Source organism: Hyperoodon ampullatus, assembly GCF_949752795.1.
Source record: "Hyperoodon ampullatus genome assembly, chromosome: 8".
NCBI classification, from domain to species: Eukaryota; Metazoa; Chordata; class Mammalia; order Artiodactyla; family Ziphiidae; genus Hyperoodon; species Hyperoodon ampullatus.
In genome coordinates this window covers 101,715,457-101,726,877 of record NC_136921.1, presented here as the reverse complement: position 1 = coordinate 101,726,877, position 11,421 = coordinate 101,715,457, and the positions used below count along the sequence as shown (strand labels likewise).

Sequence of the window (11,421 nt, the reverse complement as noted above, 5' to 3'; positions counted from 1 at the left end):
CTTCCGTAGCTGTGGCTCGAAGGCTCTAGAGCGCAGGCTCAGTAGTTGTGGCACACGGGCTCAGTTGCTCCGCGGCATGTGGGATCTTCCTGGACCAGGGCTCGAACCCGTGTCCCCTTCATGGACAGGTGGATTCTTAACCACTGCACCACCGGGGAAGCCCCTGTCCGTGAAGTTTAGATCAAGTATGTTGTGTCTCTAGTTCTGCTGGCTGCTTCCCTCAGCACTCCGTGTGGTGTAGGGTGATGACTGGTATTCACGGAAGTCTGACCAGACACAGCTTGAGCTTCTGGATGGCAGGGATGGTGTTCTAAGGATGTTCAGAGCCACCGCACTCCCAGTTGAGCCCAGTGCCAAGTGCAAAATAGACATTCAGTAAAGATGAGATAGGATGGATGAAGCTGAGGGAGCCTCCTCTCACACTTGCGGTGGGACTATGACTCATCCGTCCATTCATTGAAGAGTCATTTCTCGGCCCCATGCCAGGCGCTCAGAGCCACGCTGATGAACACACGTGGCTCCTACCCTCCAGGGCTCCAACTCAGGGCCACGAGGACTGACATTCTGCTTTCTCTCTGCACACAGGCTGTCAGGAGTGGCTGCCTCAGGATGTCGGGCTTGAGACTGGTAAGAATTGCATCTCTTCCATCGTGGGGTTGCTCCTGGGAGTTGCCAAAGGCTGAGTCAAATCACTCCCAAGGAAAGAAGAAGAGAGGCAATGAGACCCTATAAGGAGAATACCGGAGACAGGGAGTTTGGAGGAAAGAGACAAATTGTATTACCTAAAGAAAATGACCTTGGCCAACCTATGGGCTTTGGCAGGGGGACCACACTTGCACAGTAATCCCTCACTTATATTCAGGGCTTAAAATGTCCTGACAAAACACACTACAATATATAAAATAGGTAACCAACAAGGACCTACTGTATAGCACAGGGAACTATACTCAGTATCTTGTAGTAACCTATAATGCCTTGCACCATTTTACATTCCCACCAACAGTGTACAAGGGTTCCAATTTCTCTACATCCTCAGTAACACTTGTTGTTTTCTGTACTTTTTATAATGGGCATCCTAACAGCTGTATTGCTCTCTTCCTGAGATCTTTGTAGGAGGTGTTCGGCCCTCGTATATGATTTGAATTTGTCCTGAATTATCTTATAAGTGAACTTGTCTTTTTGTCTGCTTACCCCTCAAAAAATTATTTCTTTATTTTTGAAGTCCAATAACTTTTATGTCCTAGAGTTGATTTTTGTCATCATTTCAAAGAAAGAATGGTGTGTCTTCAATCCATAGATTCAAGGCTTCATTAATTTCTTGAAAGTTGTCTTGAATTTCATATTTAAGTAATTTTTCTGGTTTTTTCCCCGATTTTCTTCTTTGTGCACTTCAATTGTTAGTATTTTTGTCTGTCTTCCATAGCTATCCTTTTTTTCCTAATCCTAATTTTGAAAATTTCTCTGTCATTTTGCTCACTTTCCTCCTCCTGTCTTCCATGATCTTTACTATGATTTTAGAAGTGCTTATTCCCCTGTTGTTGCTTCCAGTTTTGCTTTCATCTCTGGCCCATGTTTACTTCTTTTCCTCCCTTTCTTTCTTGAGCTCTGCCAATTCATGTCCCGTCCTTTACAGTTGTCTTGGTGTCTAATTTCTGAGCTCTTCTGCCTCTGCTCTCCACCTCAGTAAGTTTTTTGGAAATCATGGTGAGATACTTGGTCACAACTTTCCACTGCTCTGTGGCAGTTTGTTTTCCACTGGTGAGTGTTATTCACCTGCTCATTTCCTCCTTTTGAATTTCAGTATATTTGCATGTGGACCTCTGCTTGTTCCTTTGGGATTCCTCCCCTTTGAGCAGGGTGAGCTTTTTTGGATTAGAAAGACGTTCATGTGGGTCAATGCCATGTTGCAGGCCAGGCACAAACCTAGTGAGATTTTAGTCTTTATCTTTCCCCAGCCAGTGGGTTTAGGTACTACAGGGCTATTCGTAGGGCAAAGACTCTCTTTTTGCACCTCACAGAGAGAGACTTTCCTGCAAAAACTAGACCAGGGAAGCTTCCGCTGCCACCTCCCATTAACTTCTTAGCAAGAGTGAGAAAGGGCTGGGAGCAGGGTAGGAGAGAGGGAAGAAGAAAAAGAAGAAGAAGGAGGAAGGGAAAGGGGAGAGAGCATGCCTCAGCCACCTTGGGATCTCTTGGTTGGAAGGGACACCCCCCGGGGAGGTAAGTCTTCAGCAGGAAGGGGAAGGTGGATCAAGGATCTGACCACCGACTCCTCTCTGCTCTCCAGGGTGACCACGTGTGGCTGAACCTCACCTCTGCTGACAAGACTAGCGTGCCCATCGGGGGCATCATCAAAGAAACAAAGCCTGGCAAGATCTTGGTTGAAGATGATGAAGGCAAAGTCAGTACGGCCACGCTCTCCTGAGAGGCTCAGCCTTCTCAGCCCCATCCCCCCACCCCTCCTGGGCCCCGAGCTCCCTCCCTTCTCTGGTGCTGCTCCCAGCACCAGGGATTCCAGAGCCCAAGTCAGGGACCCATGATGTGGCAGGACAGACTGCAGGGAAGTCCCATCGTGGTGAACATTGTATGTCTGTCTTGGGAACTGTTTCTATAGTGAAGAAGCAGGGAGTGTGTTGGCAGATGGAAAATTAGGACAATTAGGGGAGCAGGAAAGCGTGAAGTGGGAAAAGGGCTGTGACAGGGAGAAGGGAAGGGCAGGAAGATTGTTTGCAAAGTAAAGGAAGCTGAGCAGGAAGGACGGGAGGAGGGAGGGAAAGGTGAGAAAGATGCCTGGAGGGGAGGCCCTGGAATGTGAGGAGGAGGAGGAAGCCCAGCTCACGCTGAGCAAAACAGCCCAGAAGAGAGAGGAGGAAGCTCAGGGTGACCTGCTGGGAAGCGAGCTCCGTCACCTGGGGGGCTGGGGAGCAGCGGGGGAGCGACAGTGGAGATGGGCATGCAGAGTGAGGGGTCCAGCTGGCCATTTAAGTCCTCCTTGGGCAAGCCTCTTTGCTGAGGGGCTTCAAAGGGAAGCATGTGGAGACTTGGCCTCCAAGGCGAAAATTCTAGACTGTGACCTGTGAGCCCCACAGATTGGAAGCCAGTCAAATGTTAACAGTAATATTTTCTATTTGCAAAACGATGTCATGGCATTTAAAGAACACTTTTACGTGCACACTTTTATTCCAACCACCTGTGAGGCTCCCCAGCTTCACACTGCCCCTGATCCCAATCACAGCCAAATCCAACTCCTGGCTACATGCTCCTCTGACCCCGGTCTGAACTTCGCCCTTAGCCCCAGTGCACACTGACCCTCAGCCCTAGACGTGTGCTGACTCCAGCCTCGGATTGAGCCGATCCCTTGACCTTCACCACAGACCAACCCTGGCCAGGTGCTGGCCACCAGATCATCTGATCCACTGAGGATGTGGAGGACAGGTTGGCCCAGGACAACCCCCGCTCAGGAAAGCCGTGCCCTTTGTTCCAGGAACACTGGATCCGAGCAGAGGACCTCGGCACCCTCAGCCCCATGCACCCCAACTCTGTTCAGGGCGTGGATGACATGATCCTCCTGGGGGACCTGAACGAGGCTGGCATGGTGCACAACCTCCTGATCCGCTACCAGCAGCACAAGATCTACGTGAGTCCCTCCTGGCCACATGGGGCCCCCTGGTGCGCTGGGGCCACACGTGCTGACTTGGCTGGGGAAGCAAACTATGCCCCGGGCGCACCTGGCTCAGTCCCCACTCCCCATGCCCTCATAGTAGGAGGATGCTCATCAGTCTCTGCTCCCCAGTCTGAAAAAAGCAGGGGGATAAAGGCTTCGCGTGTACAGAAAGCTGACATGCAGCATGCCAGCTCAGTACCCGGCACATAGGAGACACTCAGTTACTGCTGCCCCTTTGCTCCTCTGTGGCTGAGCAGAAGGCCTGCTCTGATGGCCGAGTGGACTGAAGGCCATGGGGAGTAGTCTTCTGCCTGGTTCCTTCCTAGGTATGTGGCAGAGACAGGGTCACCAGGCAGAAGACCTCTGCCCTCCTATGAAGTAAGTTGTGAGATGACCAGGAGGGCCGCGTAGGTAAATGCGGGTCCTTCTCCCAAAGCCTAGCGGTGGATGGGAGGGTCTCATCTCTGTTCTAATGCAGACCTCCCGGGGAGGTGGTATTCCAACACTGACACCAGCCCTGCCATGAGTGGGTGTGACCCGGGGAAGTCACCACCTGCCTGGGCTTCTCAGAGGGAGGTGGCTCATTGACCTCTGACCAGCCCTGATGCTGGGATGCTCAGAGGAGTGGGAAAGTGAGCAGGGGCACCCCCGAATAGAGGGCTGGGCTGGGAGAGGAGGAGGAGGAGGCCCTCAGGGGAAGGAGGAGAGGACGGGGCACTCTGAGTCCACTTTGGATGAGTGAGTCTCAGCTCCTGGGACCAAAAACAACAATTATCCAAGTTGAATTGCAGCTTATCTTTTCCAAAGAGCTTATGCTTTCATTCTTTTTGGGTTTTTTGTTTGTTTGTTTGTTTGTTTGTTTTTTTGCGGTACGCGGGCCTCTCACTCCTGTGGCCTCTCCCGTTGCGGAGCACAGGCTCCGGACGCGCAGGCTCAGCGGCCATGGCTCACGGGCCCAGCTGCTCCGCGGTATGTGGGATCCTCCCGGACCGGGGCACGAATCCGCGTCCCCTGCATCGGCAGGCGGACTCCCAACCACTGCGCCACCAGGGAAGCCCTATGCTTGCACTCTGTTATCTGGTTGTCATAGTCCTGAGCCAGAGAGATTATCCTCTCCCTTCCTAAAATGAAAACGAAGACACGGATGATTACATGACGGTTGAGGTCACGTCCCCATCCCAACCCAGAGGGGCATGCAAGCCCGGTGGAGGCTCCAGATGAGCAGGTGATTCCGAACTAGGGTCCAGGAGGGGTCCAGGAGGGCTACTGTGGTGGCCCAGCCTCACGGAGACCCCTGTGAAAGGCAGGTGAAGACTCGCTTCATACATTCACTCCATTTTTTTTTTTTTTTGGTGGCTGCATTGGGTCTTCGTTGCTGTGCGTGGGCTTTCTCTAGTTGCGGCGAGTGGGGGCTACTCTTCGTTGCGGTGCGCGGGCTTCTCATTGCGGTGGCTTCTCTTGTTGCAGAGCACGGGCTCTAGGCGCATGGGCTTCAGGAGTTGCAGCACGCTGGGCTCAGTAGTTGTGGCGCACGGGCTTAGTTGCTCCATGGCATGTGGGATCTTCCCAGACCAGGGATTGAACTCGTGTCCCCTGCATTGGCAGGCGGATTCCTAACCACTGCACCACCAGGGAAGTCCCCATTCCATCCATTTTTATCAAGCCTCTTCTGAATACCAGATGGAGCGCCAAACATTAAGCACGACCACCTCATTTAATGTCCCTGTGAGCATCCTTATCTTTCCAGGTGAAGGATCTGAGCTGCTAAGGGTCTCGTCTCTCGGTCCAGAATCAGACCCCGCCTCGCGGCCACAGTCAGCCAGCCCTGGTGGCCCTCGGGAGGTGGCATCTAAGGCCAAGATCAGGGCCAGGCAGTACTGATCCTCAGAGTAGGGGTCACTAACCACCTTCTCCCTTCCCCAGACGTACACAGGCTCCATCCTTGTGGCCGTGAACCCGTACCAGGTGCTGCCCCTCTACACTGTGGAGCAGGTGCAGCTGTACTACAAGCGCCATGTGGGCGAGCTGCCACCGCACATCTTTGCCATCGCAAACAACTGCTACTTCAACATGAAGAAGAACAAGATGGATCAGTGCTGCATTATCAGGTGAGGTCCTGGGCGGGCAGGCGGGCCAGACACTGCCTCTGAGCATCTCATAAAGGAGGGGGCATCTCCTCTCCCAAAAACTCTCCGGAGTAGTGTGTGACTTAGGGGCTCCCGTTCAACTGCAAACACCCCCCTTCACGGCCAAGAACTCCCCTGCATCTGGCCCCTGTGGCCTCTCCACCCTGAAAAGTCCTTCTGAGGTTGCCTTCCTTCAGAACCTGCTCTTCCACTGTATCATCAGGGCCTGGACCGCCCCAGCCTTCTGTGAATATTTCCTGAGACAAGGAAGGAAGGGTGGGGATGGGTTGGTTTAGAAATGGGACCCAAGATAGGCACTTGGGGTGCAAGGATCCAACAGGTGAGGCCCCTCAAAAACAACCTCAGGGGGACTTCCCTGGCGGTCCAGGGGTTAGGACTTCACCTTCCAATGCAGTGGACATGCGTTCGATCCCTGGTTTGGGAGCTAAGATCCCACATGCCTCAGGGCCAAAACACCAAAACATTACACAGAAGCAATATTGTAGAAAGTTCAATAAAGACTTTAAAAATGGTCCACATCAAAAAATCTTAAAAAAAAAAAAACCAACCTCAGGGCAAGTCTCAGGGAGGACAGATCTCAGGTACTTGGGCCCAGAAGGGGCCTCTCCAGTCCAGGTGATGCTGCTGCTTCAGAGACTCGGGCCTGGCATGGCTTCTCTGCCTTCTGCCCTCCTGGTACCCATGGAAGGGAGGCAGAGTGGGAAAGAAAGTGGGGAGAGGGAATTTGGCTCCAGGACACGTTGCTTAGTTCTCTAGTAGAGTCATCCATTCACTCATTCATTCATTCACTCATTCATTTGTTCATCCATTCACTCATCCATTCATTCACCCATTCATTCACTCATTCATTTATTCATTCGAGGTTCTTTTGTGCTCCAATTCTGTCTCCTGTCCTGTCCTAACATGAGGAGACAGCAGCAAAGGAAAGGGACTAAAATCCTTGCCTTGTGGACCTTACATTCTAGAAGAGGAGACAGGCAACAAACAAGCAAATTGTTTCAGCATAAGAACTTTGAAGGAAAACACTGCAGGGAAAGAGGAGAAAGAGAGTGATGGGGCTGCTGCTTTAGGTAAAAGGGCAGATCAGGCTGGCCTCTCTGAGGAGGGGACGTTGGAACAGAGACTGGAACGAAGTCCTACAGCTTAGGTTATCATGTTTCACGTTGTCAGCAACTCTCTGTAGTAGATACTCCTATTCCTGTTTTACTGCTGGGGAAACCTCCCACCGGTTGACATTCTTTCCTAGAGACACACAGCTGTTAAACAGGGAATTTAAACCCAGGGCTCTGGGAAAAGAAGACAGAGCGATGTCTTGCCAGGAAGCCTCACCGCCAGGACAGCAGTGCCTGCAGAAAAGCACAGAGCACCCGGGTGGCTGTTTGCATGAGCATCACTTGAGTCAAACTGCCTCCCCGGGGCGCGAGAGAGGCACCTGAGCCCTCTTCTTTCGGAGTCATCTCTACATGCAGGGGTGTTCTCCTGACTGACTTCCCTGGCATAGTGATCAGGGACATTTGGATCAAAACTTTTTTAAAAAATTAATATTTTCAGAGGAAACCGTATTTGTCTAAGGTTTGCTTCAAAATAGTACAGGAAGGGAAACAAAACTGGTCAGGAGTTGCATTTCATACCTGTGACTCATTTATTTTGTGGCTGGAAGTTTGTACCTCTTAATCTCTCTCAACTATGTCTTTCCTCCCCCCACCCCTGACCCTCAGGCAACCACCTGCTTGTCCTCTGTATCTATAACTTTGTTGATGTTTTGTTCTATTTGTTCATTTGTTGTGTTTTTTAGATTCCACCAGAAATCATACAGTATTTGTCTTTCTCTGACTTATTTCACTTAGCATAATACCCTCTAGGTCCATTCATGTTGTAGCAAATGGCAAGATTTCATTCTTTTTTATGGCTGAGTAATATTCCATTGTATATATATCATTTAGTCCCTTTACATTTAAAGTAATTGTTAATAGGTATGTACTTATTGTCATTTTGCTAATTGTCTTTGGGTTGTTTTTGGTTGTTTTGTAGTTCTTTTTGTTCCTTTCTTCTTCTTTTGTTCTCTTCCCTTGTGATTTGATGACTATCTTTAGTGTTATGTTTGGATTCCTTTATTTTTCTCTGTGTGTATCTATTATAGATTTTTGGTTTGTGGTTTCTGTGAGGTTTATATATTGCTATGTAGATATGTATGTCATATATCATACATATAATCATGTATATAATCATACATATACAATATATAATACGTAATCATACATATATACATACATATATATACATGATTATTTTAAGTTGCTGATCTATTTACTATTACTCATTTACTATTTACTATTTACCCCACCCATTTACTCTTTTCCACATCATATTTTATATCCTTTTGTTTTGTATATCCCTTGACTGCTTATTGTGGATTTAACTCCTTTTGTCTTTTAACCCTCCTACTAGCTTTGTATGTGGTTGACTTACTACCTTTACTGTATATTTACCTTTACCTATGAGCTTTTTTCCTGTCATAATTTTCATGTTTCTAGTAGTGGCCTTTTCTTTTTTGCTTAGAGAACTCCCTTTAACATTTGTTGTAAAGCTGGTTTGGTGGTGCAGAATTCCTTTAGCTGTTGCTTGTCTGTAAAGCTTTTGATCTCTCCATCAAATCTGAATGAGAGCCTTGCTAGGTAGAGTATTTTTGGTTGTATGTTTTCCCTTTCATCACTTCAAATATATTGTGCCACCCCCTATGGCCTGAAGAGTTTCTGCTGAAAAGTCAGCTGATAGCCTTATGGGAGTTCCCTTGCATGTTACTTGTTGCTTTCCCCTTGCTACTTTTAATATTCTCTCATTCCATTATCATTTTCATTACAATGTGTCTTGGTGTGGTCCTCACTGGTGGATCCTGCTTGGGTCTCTCAGTGCTTCTTGGACCTGGATGTCTGTTTCCTTTCCCAGGTTAGGGAAATTTTCAGCTATTATGCCTTCAAATATGTTTTCTGCCCCTTTCTCTCTCTCTTCTCCTTCTGGGACCCTTGTAATGTGAACGTTAATATGCTTGATGTTGTCCCAGATTAAACTGCCCTCATTTCTTTTCATTCTTTTTCCTGTTGAGCATCCGTGATTTCCACTACTCTGTCTTCCAGCTTGCTGATCCATGTCTCTGTATCATCTGATCTACTGCTGTTCCTTCTAGTGTATCTAGCTGATGGGTGGGGCCAGTTCCTGACATGGCTATCTGCAGGGTCTGGGATGTCCCAAACCTGGCTTCGGCCTGTTGGTGAGTGGGGCTGGATCTCAGGGTGTTCTGGGGCTATTGCCGGCTCACTGTGGACAGAACTGGGTTCCCAAGGTGTCTCAGAGCTGGTGTCAACCTGCTGGTAGGCAGGGCCCAGGGATTTCCAGGCTTTGGCCTGTTGGTGGGTGTGGGCTGGTCCCAGGGGTCCCTGAGGCTAGTGCCGGCTCACTGGTGGGTGAGGCTGGGTTCCAAGTCCTCTGGTGGACAGAGCCAGGTCCTAGGGCAGCTGTCTGGGGGGTCTTAAAGCAGCCTCCTGCTGGTGGGTGGGGCTGTGTCCCCACCTAGCAGTTGCTTGGCCTGAGATGTCCCAGCACTGGCAGCAACAGGCTGTTGAGGTCTTGGCACTAATGAGCTAGAGGGAGGGTTCCACAATGGCACCCACCAGCCCCAGTGTCCACTTGGTCAACAAGCTCCCCAAATGGCTGCCACCAGTGTCCGTGTCCTCAGGGGGAGCTGCAGTTGCCCCTTGCCTTCAGGAGACTCTCCAAGATCAGCAGGTCTGACCCAGCCTCCTTTCAAATCACTGCTTCTGCCCCAGGCAAGCAGTGTGAGGTTTTGTGTGCGCCCTTTAGGAGTGGAGTCTCTATCTCCCACAGCTCTCTGGCTCTTCTTAAAGTAGGTCCCACGGGCCTTCAAAGGCAAACAATGTGAGGGTTTGTCTTCCTGGTTCAGGAGCCCAGTGCGGGGCTCGCTCCTTGGGGAGAACCTCTATAATTGTAATTATTCTTCCACTCGTGGGTCACCCACCCAGGGGTATGGGTCTTGACTATACTGCATCTCTGCCCCCCCTACCATCTCATTGTTGTTCCTTCTTTGTTGTTGTTGGATTGGTTGTTTTTTTGTTTTTGAGTTGATATAATTTAACTGTGAACTAAATGTATTTTATTCTTTAAACATAATGCCATTTAACATTTAGTCCCGAGACAATTAAGCAAATATTTTTTGTTTGTTTTGTTTGGTTGTTGTTGCTGTTTTCGGGTTTTTGTCTTTTTAATTTTATTAGAGTAGAGTTGATTTACAATGTTGTGTTCGTTTCAGGTGTACAGCAAAGTGATTTAGTTATACATACACATATATTCATTCTTTTTCAGATTTTTTTCTCATGTAGGTTATCACAAAATATTGAGTCGAGTTCCCTGTGCTGTGATTCCTTCTTTATGTATTTAGTTAAAGAATTTCTTTTCCTCTAGTCTTCCAGTTTTTGTCATCAATAATTTCTCTGTAAATAGTTGTAATTTGGGGGGACTTCCCTGGTGGTCCAGTGGTAAAGAATCCGCTTTACAATGCAGGGGACGTGAGTTCAATCCCTGGTCAGGGAACTAAGATCCCACATGCCGCAGAGCAACTAATCCCGCACACCACAACTACTGAGCTCACGCGCCTCAACTAGAGAGCCTGCGTGCCACAAACTACAGAGCCCACGTGCCCTGGAGCTCAAGCACCACAACTAGAGAGAGAAAATCTGCTCACCACAACTAGAGAGAAGCCTACGAACCTCAAAGAAAGATCCCGCATGCCTCAATGAAGATACTGTGTGCTGCAGCTAAGACTCGACACAGCCAAAAATAAAATAAATAGATAATGAATAAATCTTTTAAACAAATAAATAGTTGTAATTTTGGGGGGCTCGTGGCAGGAGGCAAGCTAAGGGTCCTCAAGGTCCTTCTCTAGCACCATCTTGGCGACTGCACTGCCCTAAAATATGAAAAAAACTGGTTTTCGTATTTTACCATTATGAAATTAATATATATATTCACTATGAAAATTTTAGAAAATTTCAGAAAAATACTCTCAGCAAAAATATTACTAGACATTTTTGGAAGAAAAAGCTTCCTCTATCCACTTGGTTAAAATTTTACTGAATACTACCTACATTTACCACTTCACTTAACTAGTAAGCATTGCTCATGTGACTGCAGGCTCTGTGCAGACCTGGATTAAGTGGCTGCACAATGTTCTCTGACTGGATGGACCATAACTAATTTCCCCCATTTTTGTTACTTCCCATGTTCCACAATTGCAATGATAAATAAATAACGCTTTAATGAGCAGGAAGCTTTGTGGAGAAGGCTTTTTCTGATTTTAGGAGTCTTTCCTTAGACTAATGGCGGAATAATTCTGAAGGGTTTTGATACCTATGCCAGACTGCTTTCCCAAAAGGCTGATGCAGTTCCCCCTCTGGCCAGCATGACCTCACTGCTCACAGAGAGAACATACCACCATACCTGCATAGTCGAGCAGGAAAGATGAACACACTAATAAACTAACACAAAGTAGGCAGGGGACGTCAGGGAGAACGCAGTGGGATTTCTGCACAGGGAGAG

The 11,421-nt window shown here is 48.4% G+C and overlaps 1 protein-coding gene across 2 annotated transcripts in view; it reads left to right on the top strand.

Moving 5' to 3' along the window:
* Positions 1-609: 609 nt before the first annotated feature.
* Positions 610-11,421, top strand: part of MYO7B (myosin VIIB) — a gene marked incomplete at its 5' end in the record, with an annotated part of 68,992 nt that continues 58,180 nt past the window's right edge. For both annotated transcript variants that reach the window (XM_079710746.1, XM_079710745.1), the window contains 4 exons: positions 610-627; positions 2,288-2,401; positions 3,485-3,637; positions 5,588-5,772. In XM_079710746.1, the coding sequence (XP_079566872.1) occupies positions 610-627; positions 2,288-2,401; positions 3,485-3,637; positions 5,588-5,772 (470 nt within the window). The remainder of the gene's footprint in view (positions 628-2,287; positions 2,402-3,484; positions 3,638-5,587; positions 5,773-11,421) is intronic.